Source organism: Apteryx mantelli, chromosome 1, assembly GCF_036417845.1.
Source record: "Apteryx mantelli isolate bAptMan1 chromosome 1, bAptMan1.hap1, whole genome shotgun sequence".
In the NCBI taxonomy this organism is placed as follows: Eukaryota; Metazoa; Chordata; class Aves; order Apterygiformes; family Apterygidae; genus Apteryx; species Apteryx mantelli.
The window spans coordinates 180,242,086-180,262,095 of NC_089978.1; the positions used below are offsets into that span (position 1 = coordinate 180,242,086).

At 37.9% G+C, this 20,010-nt stretch overlaps 1 protein-coding gene across 1 annotated transcript in view; it reads left to right on the top strand.

Moving 5' to 3' along the window:
• Positions 1–2,374: 2,374 nt before the first annotated feature.
• The window catches only part of CAPS2 (calcyphosine 2), a 34,871-nt gene continuing 17,235 nt past the window's right edge, over positions 2,375–20,010 (top strand). The window contains exons 1-8 of the mRNA XM_013947287.2: positions 2,375–2,457; positions 4,936–4,982; positions 6,590–6,635; positions 6,756–6,875; positions 10,394–10,567; positions 12,943–13,065; positions 16,748–16,815; positions 19,084–19,203. Of these exons, the coding sequence (XP_013802741.1) occupies positions 2,377–2,457; positions 4,936–4,982; positions 6,590–6,635; positions 6,756–6,875; positions 10,394–10,567; positions 12,943–13,065; positions 16,748–16,815; positions 19,084–19,203 (779 nt within the window). The 5' untranslated portion in view covers positions 2,375–2,376. The remainder of the gene's footprint in view (positions 2,458–4,935; positions 4,983–6,589; positions 6,636–6,755; positions 6,876–10,393; positions 10,568–12,942; positions 13,066–16,747; positions 16,816–19,083; positions 19,204–20,010) is intronic.

The following is a 20,010-nucleotide window of genomic DNA, read 5'->3' on the forward strand; positions in this document are numbered from 1 at the left end:
CATTCAAAAACTGGAGGCTTTTTTTTAAACTGGATTATACCACCTTGACAGTGGCTTCTTCACATGTTTTAGATCAATGCTCAGAAAAGCACTTTTTTCCTTTGTCAATGATTTTGTCCAGACCTTTATTTTCTATTAATTTTCTGTTCACTGGGTGTACATGCCTATGAAACTGGCACACTGATGGCAAAAATTGCTTACCAGGTAGCTTTGACAGTAGCAAACTGCTAGACCAACAACCCAGGCTTTCTCTGGAGCTGAGTGATTTTTTCCCAGGACAGAATGGATGAATCAGAACCTGGTTCTTAGATACAGTTTGATTAAAAGTAATGGGCTTAGGTCTGGTCATTCAAGACAACTGGAAGTGCTCAAAAATCTGAATTGCTTCGTGGCTAACCCTCTGCTAGGTGGCTATTAAGGCTAATTGATGTGTTTTTTTTCAAAGTCTTTGATCAGAGGGAATCAAGGACTTGGAATCGAACTGTGCTGCCAAAGTGTTTTTTATATATATATATATATATGTATAATCTCCATCAGTTGTTGCTGTGAGAGCAGAATCACAGAATCGCTGAGGTTGGAAGGGACCTCTGGAGATCATCTAGTCCAACCCCCCTGCTCAAGCAGGGTCACCTAGAGCACGTTGCACAGGATTGCATCCAGGCGTGTTTTGAATATCTCCAGAGAAGGAGACTCCACTACCTCTCTGGGCAACCTGTCCCAGTGCTCTGTCACCCTCACAGTGAAAAAGTTTTTCCTCGTGTTCAGATGGAAGTGTCTGTGTTTCAGTTTGTGCCCGTTGTCTCGCGTCCTGTCGCTCGGCACCACTGAAAAGAGTCTGGCTCCATCCTCTCGACACCCTCCCTTCAGATACTTGTACATGTTAATAAGATCTCCTCTCAGCAGGTGTAGATGCTGGTCAGTAAGGCCGTGCTCCCAATGGTACCAGTGTTGTTGCAACCAGTATTGCTGATGACACGCTCCGCTGCCGGATTTGGCTGCCCTGGGTGGTCTCCGAGCCCCCTAGGCCTTGGCGTTCCCACTTTGCCCTCTGTGGATGCTGCTGATCCTTGAACCCTTTGGCCGTAGAGCTTCAAGCTGCTTTGCGGCCCCGCAGAGCGACCCCGCCCGCCCGCGGGGCGGCGGTGACCTGCGCGGCGGGGCGGCGGGGCGGCGGGGCGGCGGGGCGGGGCCGCAGGGCGGCGGGCAGCGGGCGGCGCCCTGGGCCGCGCTGCGGGGCGCCGAGGGGCGGCGGGCAGGTACCGGGCGCGGCGCGGCGCGGCGGGGCGCGGCGCGGCCCTCACCCAACGGCCGCGCCGCCGTTGCCATGGCAACGGGGGGGGGCGCGGCGGGGCGGTTGCCGCGGCGACGCGGCGGGTAGCGGCGCTCGGCCGCCGCCCTCCGGCGTGGCGCCCCTTTTCCCTTCCCTGGCTCCTTTCACAGCGTCCTTCCGAGAGAAAGTTGTTTTAGTAGCGTGCTAACGGCAGAAATGCAACAGTGTCGTGTGTCGTCGTGTGCCCCCCCGCCTTCGTCTGGGAAAGGACATTTCAGTAACAGGGCTTGGGGCTATGTGAACATGGAGGCGTTTTCACTTTAAATGCCTTGAAGAAGGGCCTGTGCCTGGGAGCCTACTTGTTTTTTTTTTCTTTTCTTTTCCCCCGGTTAACTTATGTTGCGCAAACAGCTCTTGCCATCTCTCTGAGGGACCATACCGTTCTGCTTCCTGCTTGGTAAAGCAAAGGCTGCCTGGGGGTTAAAATCTGTTCAGTAAATCAGAATAGGGTCGGCCTTCGCGTGTGGCGATTTAAAATCAGAATATCTGTTTTCTGGGCATTAACCAACAGGCTCTTGGTTCAAGCGGGCTAGCTGGAAGGAGAAATTAGCAGAGCAGGAGATAGGCTCCGATAAAATGAGGGTCTCGGAGGCTTGCTGAGAAGTGGCAGGATCCTTGTGCCTTGCAGAAAATACCTGCTCCCAAGGCATAGTGCAGTTGGGGGCAAGGGAGTGGCTGTAAATCAGGAATAAAAAAGGGTTGACCCTGGCAAGAGGTAACAAACTGGTAATGCTGACGTGAGAGGATATGTAAAGATGTGTAAAGCTAAGGGAATGAGGAGTTGAAACTTGAAGCGAAGAGAGAAATTTGAACAGAGACCTGGTAGCACATTAGTAAGGAAAGATTAAAATTAAGAGGAGGTGAAAAAGGGAAGCTAGCAATGTTTTCATAGCTTACTGAAGAAAACACCCAAGTTTATCAATGGCAGACATATTTTTTCTAATGTAGTAATGTTTATTTACAAAAGTACTTGCATAGAAAATACATGATTTTCTAATATTCTTTTCTGTTTTTCAGTTTATTCTGAAGGGCATCATCAAATTTGCATGGATTTGGAGGTTAAAGGAGTTGCTGCATCCCCTCGAAGGCAGACTCTGCTGTCCTCGAGGGGGAAGAAACATAGTCAAGTATGTTAATGGGAGGCTTGTGGCTGTTTTCCTTCCCTACTTTGAAATTTTTACAACTCTCTTAATCACGCTTTAGAAGGTGTTTAGTTCAAGCTTATAACATACACTGTAGAGAAGGAAACATTTTAAGAAATTATTTTTGTCAGAAAGTTATAGTTGAATATAACAGTTTCTCAAATGAAGAAGAGAATTTCAAAGAGAAACAGCCATCCTAAAATAACCAATACTCAAGGTACTTAACCTGGGATGTGGGGAACTCAGGTACAAGTCAGTACTTGCAGTTAAGTGCGCAGAGATTTGAACCTTGGCTCTGCACTGTTTCAGACTATTGGTGGATCTGATATCAGATTTTGGTGTAGTTGTATTTTTTTTGTTTTGTAAGAGAGCAATAAAGTAAAGCAACTCCCAAAATGTAATTTCAGACGGCCTAATTACAGACTGACGTGGTGTAAAATAAATCTCAATACTCAGCATTCATTATGAAGGGAATTTTGTTTTTTTTCAGGCATCCTAATGAGGAGATAAGGTAGGTGTGCAACCCTCACAAGGTAACTGTAGCAGAAACTTTCAGGCTAACTTTTGAAAACCAGTAAATTACATGCTCGATTAGTATAAATATGATATCAGATTATGAGAGCCATTGCTTTCATTATAATCAATGTAAATACTAATATTTTTAATAACAGTTGATTTTTCTCAGAGATAATGTGTACTTTATGCCCATGAAGTAAAAGTTAATCTGTAATCTTCACTTAGCTCCCAAACACCCATTTAACTTCCATATTGCTGGTGGATGATCGTATTAGGAATTCCTGGAGTTCGACTGCCAAACTGCTGTTTTCCTTTTTTGTTTGATTTGGAATGTAAAAACACTATTTGTAACCCATATTAAGAAATTTTATAATGGTATCCTTTAACCTTTTTTTTTTTTTTGAGAATGAAAGACTTGTATACATCAACAGCATTTGGGGCATTTACTGTAAGTTGTAAAAGAAATGTGCCTGTTTTTCTCTAATCTCTTACCCCTTTTTCCTTCTCTTCCTCATGCCAGTCAGACACCAGGAAGTTCACATTTGGAAATTCTGCTTCTTGGTGGCTTGTTAAATCATAGTTTTAACTTAATTTTAATCTATGTTCTTCAACTAGTAAATTTGGACTGTCTTCAAGGTGATTCTGCAGATGTGATTGTTTGTTTTTCCTCATGGTTAGATGCCATCAGGAAAAGGAGTTATTTTAAGACTTTAAAATCTAGAACGTGGTGTGCTCTTTATTTTAAGGCAGTTGAAACGATACAGAAAAAATATAAAATTGTGATTTAAAGCACTGCAAAAATATATGTGACTTAGTGCACTGTGTATTCATCTGTAAGCATGTCCTTAAAAGTAAGACTAAATTGTGTCAGATCTTGAAACAGCTTTTTTACGTATTTGACCACGGGGTGGTGGTGTTTTATATGCGCGACCTTCCTGGAGGGGGAAGAAAAAAAAAAAGTAACGAAAAGCCTTTTTTAAAGGCACTGGAGGGTAGTATTGCTCAACTGTGAACTTTTTTTTTTTTTTCTCCCCATGAGTAGGCTATTGTTCTCAAATCATGAAAGATACTGGGCCACAGCTGGAAGTAGGATGTCTGCTCAGTTTGGATTGTGATGCTGAGACCTCTGAGCTGAGCTGAAGACTGTTAATAACCAAGATGCTGGCCCCGGCTCACAACATCCCTGAACCACAAGTTTTTTCACACTGGGAGGCTAGTTGGGGGAATTGTTACTATATGCTTGCCCCACTCGCACAGTCCTCCCTAGGGATTTTCCATTGGCTGTTTTCAGAAATGTGATAATGGGATAGATGGAGCTTTGGCTTTTTTTTTTTTTTCTCCTTTTTGTGTGTGTTATCATTTTGCTACAATGACAAGGTGTGTGTGGCATAGTACCATGCAAAATGAACTGTATGAGTACAGAAGCTGTGTAGTCATCATCATGTGGTACTATGTTAAAGCTAAGATTGTGCACTACAGCAAATAACTATGCTTCTCTGGGGTCTGAGCTAGCTCCATGTGAGCCAGATGACTGGCTACATTGGGTTTTTGGTTTAAGGGTTGGATGAGGGGTTGATTCAGAGACTCCCCAACCCACAAGGAGCATATGACCTAAGACCTTGTTAGTAGTGATTGTACAATCAAAGCCCCAGGAGCATGGAGTATTTTTTTAATGTCTTATTAATAGCTGGCATGGACACTATTCCTTAATGACTAAAAATCTTTCTCTCCTGATGAATATTGAGTCTTTTAGTCTCACTTATGATCTGTAAGAATCAACTTTCAATGAGAAGTTTCTTTGTTTTGTCCTCTTACTAATAGTATCACAGTCAAATATGTCTCACATATTTTGAAGCATCCATTCTAAATATTCTAGAGGAGACTAAAAGGAAAACTGTGTTTTAGACCTGATCCTTGTAGGTGTGTAATAATGTATCATTCTTTTAGGGGTGGAGACCAAATACGCTGGCTACTCGTGGTCCTCGTCCACCAGAGTAAGTCTGCTCCTATTTTTTATCAGTCTGTTTAATTGTGCATTATTAACAAAATGCATTCGTGTTGATATTGATAGGATTGATATTGATAAGTATATCAGTGCTCTGTTAAATTTATCATCAAAGGTTTGTTTTCTATGCTTTATACTTAAAGTAGAATTTCTGAAGCATTATTTATATTGGAATTAACTTCATTTGTTTTTGGTTGAGCTTAACTGCAGAGTAGTACTCAGGGAGAGTTATACTTGCAGCTTTTATTTATACCTAGCCTTTCTTGAATATTTTTAATGTAATAGTCTGCAAAAAGAGAAAAGCATTTTTTCTTTTAAGTGTTGGTCATCTTTGCAGGTATTAGAGTAAAAGTTATAGAGAAACTGTTGTGAAGGGTTTTTACAAGCAGGGGGAAATTTTGTGCAGTGCTTATAGAATTTAAAACCTTTTAATTTTGTCTGCAGATAAGGAACATCAGGTAGTCCAAGCATCATATTTGATATTTTAGATTTTTTTTTGTTTACTTAATTTTTACAGACTGTGTATCTTCCTGTACTATTTTGCAAGTATACATGACCATGATGTAAGATTTTTCATATCTGAGCAAAACAATTTCTGTGTGCTCTCAGTCATTCTTTAATGAAAAAGACTTGAGATTAAGGCACTCGTTCCAAAAAGTAATCTTGTTATAATAGGATTGTTTGGAAATATTGGTAGTAAAATAGTAAAAATACGCATTTTGGTACTGCTCCAGAGTATATCTGAATGTTTGGAAGAAGTTTTATCATGCTTGAGATTGAAATCTCCTGTCTTGATGAGACTATTTTAAGGTACATTTTGCAAATTTTAGTGTGACTTGCAGTTGTCTAATGTGTTTGTAATAAAAACTTGGTTACATTTTCTACAGTCTTTTTTTTTCTGCTGCAATGCTAATAGTATAACTTGCCTCTTGGGATGCGAGCCATCTCTCACTGAAAATCAGTAGAAGCTGGGCTGAACCCTTTTGAACTGTCATCCTTTGGGAGGTTGCAATAGACAAAAAGTACAAACAAAGTTCAGAAATGTGTTGATGAATTGGAGCTGTTTTAATTTCTTTAAGCAGAATGAAATACTGAAGTATAGCTGGCTTTCACTGTATTAATCTCTTCCAATAGTTTTGAAGGCTTGCACCTCGAAGAGCTATTACTTCCCTGTTGTCTGTCTCGTGACTGATTATAGAGAGAAGTTGCCACAAATCTGTTGTGGAAGAAGGGCATAAGGGATCCCTGACTTCTGCCCTTGCTGCAGCAGCTCTGGTGGAGAGTGAAGAGTAGCCAGGATGGCCTTGCTAGGGCTGTCAGAGTCTGGGAGCGACGTTAGGCCTTCCACGAGCCCTTTGCAGCTGCCAGTGTACTCTACAACTGGGGATGAGGGAAAGCTCTGCAGCCAGCTCCTGAAATGGCTAGAGGGGTTAATAGGGATTTTGCCAAGTAGGTCCTCTTCAATTGTAGTGAAACTTTATAGTAGAGAAATTTTTGTGAAGGAGCTAATAATAATTATTAATAGATGTTTTGCTTTTGCTGTAATAGAAAAAGAAGAGAACATACTGCTATTAAAATCATTTTAACCTCCTGCAGGGTGCCATGCCTAGATCTAGGGAAGCTGGGAGATTCTGATGAAGAGGTAATTATAAATTAATTTTGTCTTGAGCAGTTATTAGAATTCATGTGTTGCAGGAGTTTATAAAATACAATTTTGTTTTGACTCTATAACAGTTACCATCGCTTGTCCTTTTCATTTTAGGATGGGGACTCTTGCATACCATACAGCAGAAATTATCCTCATACCTGCCCTCTAGATTCATCTTCAAGTTGGAGAACATCATTACAAACACCATATGCACAGAATCAACAGGCTCAACAAGTCAGTTTGTCATTATAAATCTCTGTAAAGTATGCCCCTTTAGGGATAATGTAGACAAAAATACTTAGCTTTATTATACAACTTATCTTTTTTTCATTTGATTAAACTCGTATCTCCAAGTGCTACTGGTCCAAATTATTTTTGGTCGAGTACTTTTTACTGAGAAGCATCTAGAGTATTTCAGAAATACTGTTTTCATCATTCATTCACCCTTTTCCTTTTCCTCATTTTTAAGATGCATATTAGCAGCTAGCTTTATTAAGAATTTGCCAGAGCAATTGGAAAGTTTAATACCTTTGAGGTAGCATGTAACTGTGGTTTATCTTTTTAAACAAAGTGGAACTTACGAAAATAATAAAGATAAGATAATTAGTGGTCACTTAGCATATATGGAGTTAAGTGCACTCATTTCATAGAGTTTTTCTCAATCTTTTGTCTTTAAACAGAGTTGTGATGTCAGCTTTGGAATTATACTATATTCAGTTTGTCAGAATGCTTTTATTGTTAGAATTTCTTGGTCAGTATTACTATCTTTTTTTCATGTGGCTAAGAAACTTACCTGCCACTAATCTTAGGTGCTTTACAAGGAATATCAGTGGTCCAGCTGTTAACAAGCTGTTTTATAAAGTTACAACACGCTTCAAGATCAATATCTGGTATAATAAATTGACATATAGTATAATATATAATACACATAATAAATGTAACGCCAGAGAGGTTGTGGAGTCTCCATCCTTGGAGATATTAAAAACCTGACTGGAGACGGTCCTGGGTGACCTGCTCTAGCTGACCCTGCTTGAGCAGGGAGGTTGGACTGGGTGATCTTCAGAGGTTCCTGCCAACCCCAGCTATTCTGTGATTCTTTAATTACCCCGTTACTAAAGTTGTTCCTTGAATGCAGGAAGAGCTTTCCTTTGGACTCTTACACCTGCATTAAATTTGAAAAAAATGAATGTGGCAATTTTTTATTTGATCATTCATACAAGAGAGGTTATGGTAATTACTATTTGATTTCTCTTTTGCTTTAGTTTAAACAGATGTCTAGAAAGTCTTGTCAGAAGAAAATGGAGGTAAAGTAGCTGAAAAAATACATACTGACAAAATAACATTAGCAATTGAATGGTAGAGTACTATAGTGTATAGTCTGAAAATGTAATATGTTTTAACTTCTTTTGTGTGACAGGAAGGAGCTTATTTGAGAGACTATTTTTAATCTGCTGTCGTTGTACATCGGTTAGTATTTTGAAAGTGTTTCAAATGTGGTAATTAGAGGAAAAAGGCTGAAGTGCTGCAAGCAGTAGTCTTCTGATATCCCTATATCTTCAAGCAACTAGATATCAAAAGCTTTAAATTAGTTCAGGAACAATGCCACCTACATAATCATGGCAAAATGTTACAAATATTATTATTTGTATTATATATATGTGCATTATATATAAGTGCAGCTTTGCCACTGTTCATTGTGTCTCTTGCGTCTACACGGGGTTGCTGTTAAGTTGATGCCTGAGTTGCAGCAGACTCTAGGAGGGTTTTGCCTACCCCTGCTGAGCCAGGCTGTTGGCTCCTTGCGGTTTCTCTGCATCAGCTACAGTCTCGGGGCTGCAAGCTCACTGCTCCAGGCTGTCGCTCCCTGTCCTCCACACCTTCTGCTCTGTAGAAGATTCTCTCTCCTGATCAGACTTGGTAGCTCCTTCAGAGAAGGCACAGTCTCTTCTTTTCCCTTCAAGGGGCTCCACTTCACCCAGTCTTATTGAAGGAAGCTAGGAGAATTGTGAATAAAAGTAGAAGAGCAGAAAATGTGTCTGTCCATCACAAGAGCAAATGGAAGTATTGGTCTGAAAAAGTGTTTTGAACATAAGTAACATTCCTTTACAGCAGCTACACACCTTTTCTTTCAAACTGTTTAAACTCTTGCATGCTACTCAATCAAAGCTTAACACTTCTGTTGTTTCTGAGAATTTATAGCTAATGAAAACGTAGCAACTCATGTTAATTAAGACTTTAGACTTTAATTAGAGTTTAATTTAGACTGTATGTATGCATTGTGTGAATTGACTGATTCTGAGATTACTGAGATTACTGGACTAAGAGTACATTACTTCTCAAGAGTATCCATGTACCTGACGTAGATATTTATGCACTTCTTAAAGTAGAAGTGTAAACGTTTAGCTACAGATAGGTTATGTTCCTCTCTACTGCATCGCAAGCATGCAGTACAAACATGCTTGAGTTGCTATACTCCTTTTAGCTATGGGTGCCTAAAATTTCACCTCTCGCTTTACCATATTTTTAAAATATAAAGTTCATACGTATAAATCTGTCTAGCTGCAGAAGTGCTAACAAAAGGTTAATATGGCTTTGACCATTTCCTAAGGTCTCTCTTTCTTCATTGCTTTCCTTTGTCTTCTGTCTCCTTCCTTCCTGCCTTCATTATGTCTAAAATACTGTAGTGCTGAATGTGTGGGAATGCATCTTCTGTTCACTTACACTCTTTTACCATCTCTCTCTCTCTTTTTTCCTTTCTTTGGTCTCTTTTTTCATTCTTTGTTCTTTTGTTTTTCTTTCCTTTTTTTCTTTGAGAAGATTTTCAAGCAGTCCCAAAATACTTTAATGTATTCCTCTGAGCAGCTTTTATTTCTGCATTGCTTGCTTCTTGGGTCCTGACTGAGCATAACAGACTGTGTAAGTAAATCTTCCCAAAATAGGTCACTTTCAGAAGAATAATTTAAATATGGTCTTAACATTCAGGAAATTAACCAGTGAGAGGGATGTGATTCCTCTCTTGAAAGAGAATGTTGCCCTTTCAAGAATGTCAGTATTTTGTTTTTTTGAAAAATGATTTTCTAGAACAGGATTGTTCCCTCCCATTGCAGGATCAGAAAACGTGCCAAGCAGATATGCTAGGTGAGGCCATCTTATTTTTTGTGAATGTTGAACAGATCTCTCATAAACATTGAAGGTGTTAGTTATTCAAGGAGAGAAGGAAGGATGAAGTGTTGTGCTTCTCTCATTTCTGCTGTTTCTGTTGATCTGGTCTCCCTTGTTTAGAGCACTGAAATGAAGAAGGCAAACTTAGGAAGTTATGTAGTTGGCTTCACAGCCTTTTCAACTGATGTTGCTCTAGGGAAGGGAGTCCCAAGGCTAATAGTCTTCTGTCACTTGTTATTAGAAATTCTGATTCAAAAAATTTATCGGCCTTTTAAATCAAATGTCAGAGCTCCAGGCTCACACAGTTCTCAGAACATGGTCTTACAGGACAGTACCACTGAGTTTCAGCTTTTCTCTTTAAACTATTTCATTAACTACGTATTTTTTTTTGATTAAAAAATGGCAGAATATGAAGAACTCCATGAAAATCAAACCTGAATATGCAGTCATGTTTACGTTGTTTCTTAATGTGAAGCGTAGTGCCAAGTAAGTTTTTAAAAGTTAGACTGGATGGCCATTATAATTGTACTGTTATCATTTAATATTTCAACCACAGGCTTTTATATAGATTTTTTTTTTTTTTGCTTTAGCATTCTCCTTTGGAGCAAAAGACGATACCAGAAAATCTGCCCTCCCCAACAGACAAATATAAAGTAAAGTATCAGCAGTATGAGACAGAGATGAAGGAAAGATATAAGCAGTACTCTCAGAGAATTGCAGAAAAGAAAAAAGACTACATCCAGTGTCCAGAAGCTTCGAAAAAGGTAACTAACAAAGAAATAATTACATTTTTAAATGGCAAATGTATGTTGGTATTTCATTACAGTGTGTAGAGAGGTTTGCATGTGTGTGTAAATAATGCTCTTTATTTATAGCTTCTTCCATGCTTTTATTTACATAGATATTTCCGTTTGTGGTTTCAGAAGTTAATGTTGAGTAGGGTATAAAACTACAGGAAGTTTGCTGGAGTTTCTTGTTTTGTGAGCACTGGTAATCACAAGTATGCTACAGGCTTGTACTCTCTGGTAAGGAATGTAATATTTGCCCTCATAGTGCATTTTTAGCTTGAGCATCAGGATTAGCATGAATGATAAGAATTTGAACCCTGAGCAGATGTGAGGCAGTGGAAAGATATTGGTAAAAATCTTATTTCAGAATATATAAATACATTAAAATCTTTAAGTATAGAAGTATTCTAATTATTATTATATTCAATTATGATCATACATAGAACTTAGTAAAGAAAGGGGGAAAGATGTGATCTATACTGTAGAAAACTATATAAAAACTAAAAATGAAAGAAAATGAGAGGAAGGAATATGGGGTTAAAATAATGGAAGATAATACCTGTCCTTTTTGCTTTGAGCATGTATGAGATCCAGTACAGCTGGACTGCAAAGTTAGACTGCAAACCGTATTAGTTCTGCCAGGTTTCTTTGTGTTTTTTAATTAAAGCTAAGGTGCAAACAAGGGAAGAGCAATGGGGGAAAAATGGGAAAACAAAGTGGGGGGGAAAAAAAGCTTTCCTTTTGATTTGGAAGAGAGAGTGGAGAAGGATGGCTGCGCAGAGTTGCATCACTGTAGGTGTGCAGAGATGGTTGAAAAAAGATGTCTGGCAAGGAACATCTTGAGGAACATCTGTGAGGACTGGTCAAATGCTAGCCTTTGGTGAGGGGAGTTGATGAGCGGGGATGATGAGTATTAATGAAAGATGAAGTATGCAGATGTTGAGGGAACATATTGTGGTTATTACTTTTCAAAGAAAAGGTTGCATATTTGTTGCATGTCACTAATGACAGTGAGATTACTGATTTTACTTGCTTAATGTTCAGCAGAATGAAGAGGAAAGTTTTTACAGAAGATAAGGATTATGGTTGCTTGGACTAAGATACCTTTTGCATATATTGCTGATAGTTTTTAAAAGAATATTCTCTTACAGTCACATTTCTAGTATTCAGATAAGACTCAGAGAATCTGTAAGTAAAAGAGTTGAGGGAAGAAAACTATTCTGTTGTTTTGGTAAGTTTACTTTGATTGTCAGTTCTGGTGTTTTGTTGCAGTATTACTTCCACTGTTCCCCTCCTCCCCCAACTCTTATGTACCAGTCTGACACCATCATGTCTTCTATCATCTTTATATGCTATACTGCAGGCCTTTCAAAAGGGCATTTACAGGAGCAGCACAGGTTAATGTGAAACTGAAACTGAAGAAATAGATGGCAAGCATATGCTGAGAGAGAAATAACAGGGGTGGTTCAGAAAGAGTCTGGTGCTTTTGGGTTTCAGAATCACCACTAGAAGCTGAGGATGTCAATTCTTATGAAAAATTTTAATATGATGTATAGCACAACAATTTTCTTTGTTAAATATTATCACTACCTAATTAAATAAATAAAGCAAAGCCTCTTTAGATTTCAAGATATTTATTACTTTATCTGATTTGTGGAACTTGTAGTAACTTTTTTTCTTTGAAAAGTAGTTGCTCCTAGAGCAACGTGAGTAACGAAACCTGTCCTTTTGATTTATCTCCTCTGTTGCTTCCTCTCAAACTTCTGTAAACACAGCCGCCTTTGTCAGTTTTCTTCATGTCCTCCATATGGGAGATATTCCGATAATACCTCCAAGCTGATTTACAAGTCTCGGACCCAGTTCCATGCTTTCCCTCCTCCTAGCCACCCTGTATTTAACTTCTTTGCTGGGCAAGAAGCAGCACTTCAGTTGAGGTGGACTTTGAGCTATGTGTATGATGTCAAATCTGTTGGTTTTTGTTGGCCGTTGCCGAACAGAATAGAGAAGGGATGAATTCTTCTTCAGAGAGATACTAACAGTCTGTCTTCTCTGCTGCTATTTTTTCCACAAAGCTTGTAGGAACACAATGTTTTTGAGACTTTTTTCTGTTTCAATATGGTTGGTAAGGATTCAAAAGCTATACTGATAGAACACAGAGCAAGATTCTGTAAGTCCAGTTTCTTAGAAAGCCAGGCTAAAAAAAATTTCTTCACAGAAATTAGCACAAAGTGGAAGAAATATAGACTGGGGGAGGGGGAGAGAAAAAGGAATTTTTAATAAATAGTTGTGGATTTTTTTTTTAGTTATTTAACTTTGATGTTATGAAAAGAATGTATTGTATTTTTGTATAGGGTACACACCTTGAAGACAGGCAGAATGATGATCTTACAGCTCTTGATGAGAAAGCTCTCCTTCAGCCATGCTATACAAGCAAGCCCTACAATATGCAACACAGCATAAGGAAATCAGAAGCTGTAAGTTTGGGGGTTTTTTTGGCTGAAATTAGACTGTTAACTGTCTAGACTTACAGAATGACTTCCTAGATGTTCAACAGAAGTTGGGCCTTTGACAATTTGGTCCTAGTATGTAATTACACCCATTGAAATCATGGGGATTTAAACATTTGTTTCAATGGGAATGGAACTGAGCATTCCAGTGAGCATTTTTTTAATCTTTTCTGTAATACTTGTATTTTGTGTAGTATGTATATAAATGAAAATACAATTTATAAATAATAAATAGAAATAAATACATAGAAATAAGAGGATTAACTGAGTGACTTGTGTGAACCTGACTATACTGTTGCATTTGCTCTGGTCTTTAGCTTGTCTTTGAGCCTGTATTCCATGATCATCCACAGTATGTACATATCAGCTCTCGCTCTGCCTTGTTTCTAGAGCAAACTGGCTGGTTTCCCTAGTTAACTCTTGAGATGGAGTATGTGATGAGAACTGTCTTTGTAAGAAGTATGGGCTCTATTTTTACTATTAGATCAGGTCATCCATGGTTTTGCCCGAGTCTTCAAAACCTCCAAGTATGGAGCTTCTGCAGCATCTCTAGGCACCATATTCCTGTGCTACACTACTCTCCTTGTGAAGTAGTTCTTCCTACTATCCATCCTGAGTCTCCCAAGGCTCCATTTGTGACTTTGGCCTCCTGTTATGCAGTCGGCCACTGTCAAAAAAAAGTTTGGCTCTGTCATCTTTGTAACTGCCCTTTGATTGTAGGCTGCTTTTACAGTGCCCCATAGCTTCCTCTTCTGCAGAATAAACAAACCCATCTCCCTTAGCCTCTCCTTGCAGTTTGTGCACTTTGGCCCCGACCCACTGCTGGATCCTCTTGTCTTGACCTTAGGGAGAGGGGAGAGACCACAAACCAGAACCAGGTGCAGCCTCTCTAGCATGAGTAGAGAGAAATAACAACTTTCCTTAAATGGATGTATCCAATATGTTTCTTTAATTTGTTATGTAGACATGATTTTTACTCTTTTTAGGATTGTGCAGCAGTAGCAGTGTTGCCAATTTAAAGTTAAGCCTTGAATTTAGCGTTATTCACAGTGGAGGAGAACTTAAGATTTGATATTGCAGGTACATTAAGGTACATGTTGAACAGAGTTAGCATTCTACCATTCTCATGGAATGTTAAACCGTAAGAAATCTTATAAGACTGTAAAGGTAAATAATGTTTTTCACTTATTCTGTTTTCTCATCTATATGCACAGAAATTTGCATCCTTGCAAACATTTATTTGATTTCTAGTCTTGCTAAAGTGAATGTGGATGTTGCACTACTGAGGTCACTGTTCATTTCTATAAAAAAAAAAAAAACCTTTCAGAAAGTACTCTTATGAGAAACATTTTATCTGTTCTTTATTTTACACGTTTTATGCATTATTTTACACATTTAAACATCTGTACTATAGGGAGAGGGTAATGACAAAAAATTTCTAAGTATCCTTAGAGTAACTGTTTAATGATGAATCAAGCTGAAAAGGTGGAGAAATGGAGCAATGCAGGACTGCGGACTGACAGGTATACTGCAGCTGGCATACTTTAAAGAAGTTAATAGGCAACTGAGAAGGGTATCACAAGGAATGTTAAAATCAATTCTGTTATTGATTGGCAGTCATGGGTGCACAGTCTATCTTTCTCTTTCTAGGGCAATCTCTTAGGTTCACTCAGGTTCAAAATTTTGATAGTTGTAGGAAGAACAGAAAAAATCAAAGTAGCTATTGCATACATGTTCATTCAGTTGGATATATGCTGCATCAGTTGTAGGCATTTAACTTTAAGGTGCCTTAAAAACTTGGTTGAGAATATACAGTGTTAAAATTTCCTTTTATTGTAATCATTACTAAAATTCAGTTAAAGCAGAATTTCTCTTAAATTTTCCATAGTTTAGGATGAGAATTCATGTATTAAAGAGAGGTTGTAGTACATGTGTGATTTCTGTAGTAGATGTGTGATTTCCTGTGGGGGCTACATGTAATATAACTAGTTTTTGTGAAAGAAGCTCTGTTTTCTCTGAATAATCATGTGTTTTGTGGACAAAAGAGTTAGTTACTTTCAACCAGTGATAAGCACTGTAAATTCAATATTTGCCTCAGTAGTTTTGTAAATTCATAATAGAGCTTTTGTGTAAAAGCTGAATGGAAGATGTTCCACAGAAAAATACATTTAGTGACCTTCTAGTATTCAACTGAAATTCAAAGTGTAAACTTTCTTTTTAAAAATCAGGTTCTTTTCAGCATCCTGGCTGTTTTGGCTCTGTAAGCTGTGATTTGTGGAATATACTGTGTTTCAAGAACACTGCTCTGTATTACCACTGTGTTCTCCTTTACATAATTCTTTTTAATGCATGTATTGTGACAGTGGGCAAAGATTCAGTAACTTAGAATAAAGCACCAGTAGTTGTGATAGATACAAAAATGAAATACAAACTCAAACCAAAAACCCACCATCTCCTGTAATTCAGAAATCTTTTAAGGCATAACATCAGTTCAGAATAAACAGCTTGGTCTGGTGTTGCATTAGTTATTTTGGCTAGTGCTAATCAATATTTACCTGAAGATTTGTGAATTAATAAATCTATGGAATTAGTGATTATCCCTTACAGTTACCTGGCGTCTGGGAACCAACTTTCAATTCTTCTTCAGTCTAGAGAGGCTTGATCTATTTAGAATTTGGTTTGAACACAAGAATCTGCATGGAATAAATCACTAATCATAGAAATATCTTAATTCTTTGGTTTCAAAATACCTAAACAGTTGTCAAAGGTGTAGGTTGGGTTAGGAGGTTGCATAGAACCCCTCAGAAATTATAACCTCTGTTTCCTCATACATAAAAGTAACTTGGATAAAAAGGGCAAATCTAAGTTGCAGTGGAAGAGTTCAGAATTCTGGAAGATGAAATGAAGGGAGATGGTGTGGCCTAGTTGTTGCCATTGGCCGGCATGCTAACCTGGGGCATCTTCTTGTGCCTTTGTTGCTCTGTTAATGAAACAAATAATGATCGACTACTGACCACTTTACAGTGAATGACACGGGGTTATAGTTAGGTGTTACTCTCTAGTAAAAGTAGTAAGAAGCTCCTCTTAAATTCCCCTTCCCCTCAGGACACTCTCTCCTTTATAAAATCTTTCAGATTGGTCCGTCTCAGCAGAATATTATTCTGGCATAAATAAAATTTCTGAGTTGAAACTACATACTAATTCAAATATTAATTAACTCAAATTTTACTAATCAAAAATTTTTTTGATTAAATATTACTGGAGGTAAATTTTTTTTGCATTCTCTGGATTGGAATCTGTATGAACCATGTTACCTCAAATAGTGCAAGTTACCTCAGGCTCTGAGGAACTTACAGAATAAACTTACTTCTACTTGCAGAATAAATTTATTGGAAATAATGCAGAGATAAGGAAAGCTGTCTGTCAGTAGAAATATTAGAATTCTCATGTTTATTGACAACTAAAATTCACAGAAAATTTGAGTGTGTAGCAGAGAGTATTATTTGCCTATTCTTCACACGAATAGGACTCTCTCTATTCAAGAAAGGTGGAAAAACCCTTGAAAATCCGAAATTAGTTGCAACATTACAAAGCTGTTGAAGTGTCTGGTGTTTTATTTCGTTTACTCTCAGACAATTTTTCCTTGCAGGAAGATGTAGCTGCAGAGAGGAGAAAACAAACTGTAATAGAACAGGTGATGGTGGATCAATTATCTAGGTAAGGGAATTTATTAAATAAAATTTCAGTTTTCTGTGGAGAAGAATTTAGATCTATGAATGTTTGGCTTTTATTGCAAAGGAGATGTTTTGACCACATCATTGCGAGTCTTATGTAGTGTTGCTGTTTTTTTTTTTTTTTTTTTTTTAACACACTCTAGTTTAAGTGCTATGCATAAGGTCAGTTTTCTCTGAGAATTTTTAATTTTATACTGGAACCTAATTTAAAGGTTTTACAATAACATTACTTTTTGAAAATAACCTGCTTTTATCTCTGCAAAATACATGGATGCCTGTTATAAATTACACTTCTTTAGTATTATTTTCTTTTCTAAGAATCTCAGCTTTATTAATATTCTTTTATTAATACTAACATACCATCCCTTTGAAGTAGAAAAGTATTATACCAGTGCTAAGCAGGTAGGAAAAAAAGGCACAGATAAATCAAGTTGATAAAAGTTGCACAGGAAAGCTCTCCTAACTTCACTGCTGTCCCTTTAGCTCCTATAGAGCATTGCTTTTGTGTTGTAAGATACCATACTATGTTAAGAAAAAAAAGTAATGTATAGGTAAAGATAAGTATAGTAAAACTGTCTTTTCTTATTATTTTTTCCCAAAACCTTTTTCTCATTTTTTAAGCATGCTTTAATAATTCTGGGACATACTAAAGCTGTCTGGTCATGGCAATATAGTTTGGTGCAGGCTAGTTCAGTATTGTTTCTCATACACGGCTAGTTTTAAACAAGTAAGGTAATTTCTACAGTATGGTGCATCTGTGCTTAGTTACTGTCTCTGTAATTGTTTATTCTGATACTATAGCCTATCAAATCTTGAGGTTTTTGAGGTTGAAATGTTGTTACACTTCACCATTGTATTGCTTGTTTCAGTTCCAACTGCAGTTTAGCAACCTGTATTGCATAAAAGTCTGCTAATACTTTTATGCTCTTAAAAGCTGAGATATCAAGAACACGGTCAGCAAAGTTGCATGAAGGAGCCAAGATGTTCATCAAACATCATGTTTACATTCCAAATGTCATTGTAACAGGATTAAGAATATGAAATCTAGAAACAGTGTTCAACGCAGAAAACCCAATTTTCAAAACTAATGCTTGTCCCTGGTCATATCTTTACAAATAAATAGGCAAAGCAGATGATTACAGGGATTATTTTAACAATATGCTGGTTGTGTTGAAGTGGTTTTAATCCTACTGATGCAGGACTAAACGTGCAGCGTTGTGCATCTTGGATCACTAATGTTCGTTCTATGCTTAAACTCCTTCAGCTGCTTCTCTTTTTATTATTCTTGTATTTCTTCTCCTGCTCTGAACCCTTCTATTGACACTGTCAAAACAATGTTCAGTAGTGCTGCAGCTGCAGCAGGGTGAACTTTTAATTTAAAAAATCTCTCTGTTTATGTTCCAAATATAACTGTGCCAGTACTGTCAAGGGAATTGGTATCAGAGAGCAGGATGGTAATCGAGGAAGATTAGTTCAAAACTGTCACATGAAAAATCTATTAAAGGAAACACAAAAGGTTTTTTGATTTTGTTTTAATGGAGCTAAATTTGCAGTTAAATCAATGCAACTAATCTGTGTGTAAAGATGGATCTGCATAGATCAGAGAGCAATTTTATAAACTTAAATTATTAGCCATACAAAACTATTTTCTCTTTTTGGTTATGAACCATTTCAATAACGTAAGGATAGATGCAATCTAATATATTTTTAAAGTGCCCTCTTTTGTTTGATTATTAAACTGATAAAGAGAATATCATAATGTTCAGATTTCAGTTCATTTCTCTCCCATCTGCTTGATGGGACTTTGGGATCCTGTAGACTGTGCAGTCAGTGCCTTGGGAGAGGAAGTGCCTATGGATGGTTTTGTTGAATGATATCATTAGCCAGCACTAGAAACTGCAGTGACTGATTTTTGGAAGGAGCCACTGGTAGAGACGATTAGTGGGAATGAGGAAAAAAAACCAAAAACCTTCATAATCCTCTGAATTATACACATTAAGTTACTACAAGTGTTGCATTACCAGACTATTATTGCAGATATTTGACTTTGAGTAATAGGTTCAGACTTTGTTAAAAATACACAAAATTAAGCATGGTTAATGGCTCTCTTTGTGTTCTTACTGTTGCATTATTCTCTCCTTTTTTTTTTTTTTTTTTTTTTTTTTTTTTTAAGTAAGAATATGTGAGATCTGAAATGTATACTTACTATTACTTACTAATATGCAGAGGGCTTCTCCCTGCTCTTGTTTAGAGCTGTTATAAGTGACCCAGAGCAATCCGCACGTGCTGATGTTGATCAGGCATCTCATGGACTTCCAGGACTTGGGACAGCACCATTGCGTTTTAGAAAAAGAACACTACATGAAACAAAGTAAGTTTTCTCTAGTGGTCATTCTTTAGAAATACATTCTTGTGCTCTGTTTTTTGATTATTTTGGGCTCTGTTAAGTCTTCCCTGCTAGGTTATGTGATAAAAGCTTGTCTCTACCAGCACAAAGGAGCGCAGAGAGACAATGACAGGTGAGGGAACTTGAATAATACCCTGCCCTGGCTACTTCCAGGCCTTTCACAGGAGAGTGGTCAGACCATCAAGTGCTCATCTCCACAAGCACAGAGGCAGGCAGGGGAACCCAAACTGTCTACTCACAGAAGTGGACATCTTCTCCTGGCTCCTCCCAGGGCTGTCCCAGGAGAGCCAATAGTGATTTGGTATCTTTTCCTAATATCCCTGATGCCTTTTTTGGTGTTTCGTTCCTGACTTGGACCCAGTAGCTTCATGCGAATCCTTTTTTGTAGGCTCCCTGTGCTTGTAGTTGCCTGTTGAGACCGTTTTTGTGGATTCTCAGTATATAATGATTGATTCAGAGTATTTGTAGAACTTGGGAGTACTATCTTAAGCTCACACTGATGCTGTTCTCCATTACAGGGTTTTGCCAGCTGCCTTTGAGTTGGCTGTGTGCTTGCAACTTTTTTTTTTTTTTTTAGATTCCCATCCTAAGGTGCATAAAATTGCATAAATATATATTAGCAAATGCTGATGTAGATCTTCACAACATAATCATACTTTCTTTCATGTTTTGATTTCTGCTGAAATAGGTAACTGTATGGGCATTTAAATGTCATTCCTTGCCTGTGAGCATTGAAATGGTTACTCCAAGGGCTTGAGAAAAAACAAGAAA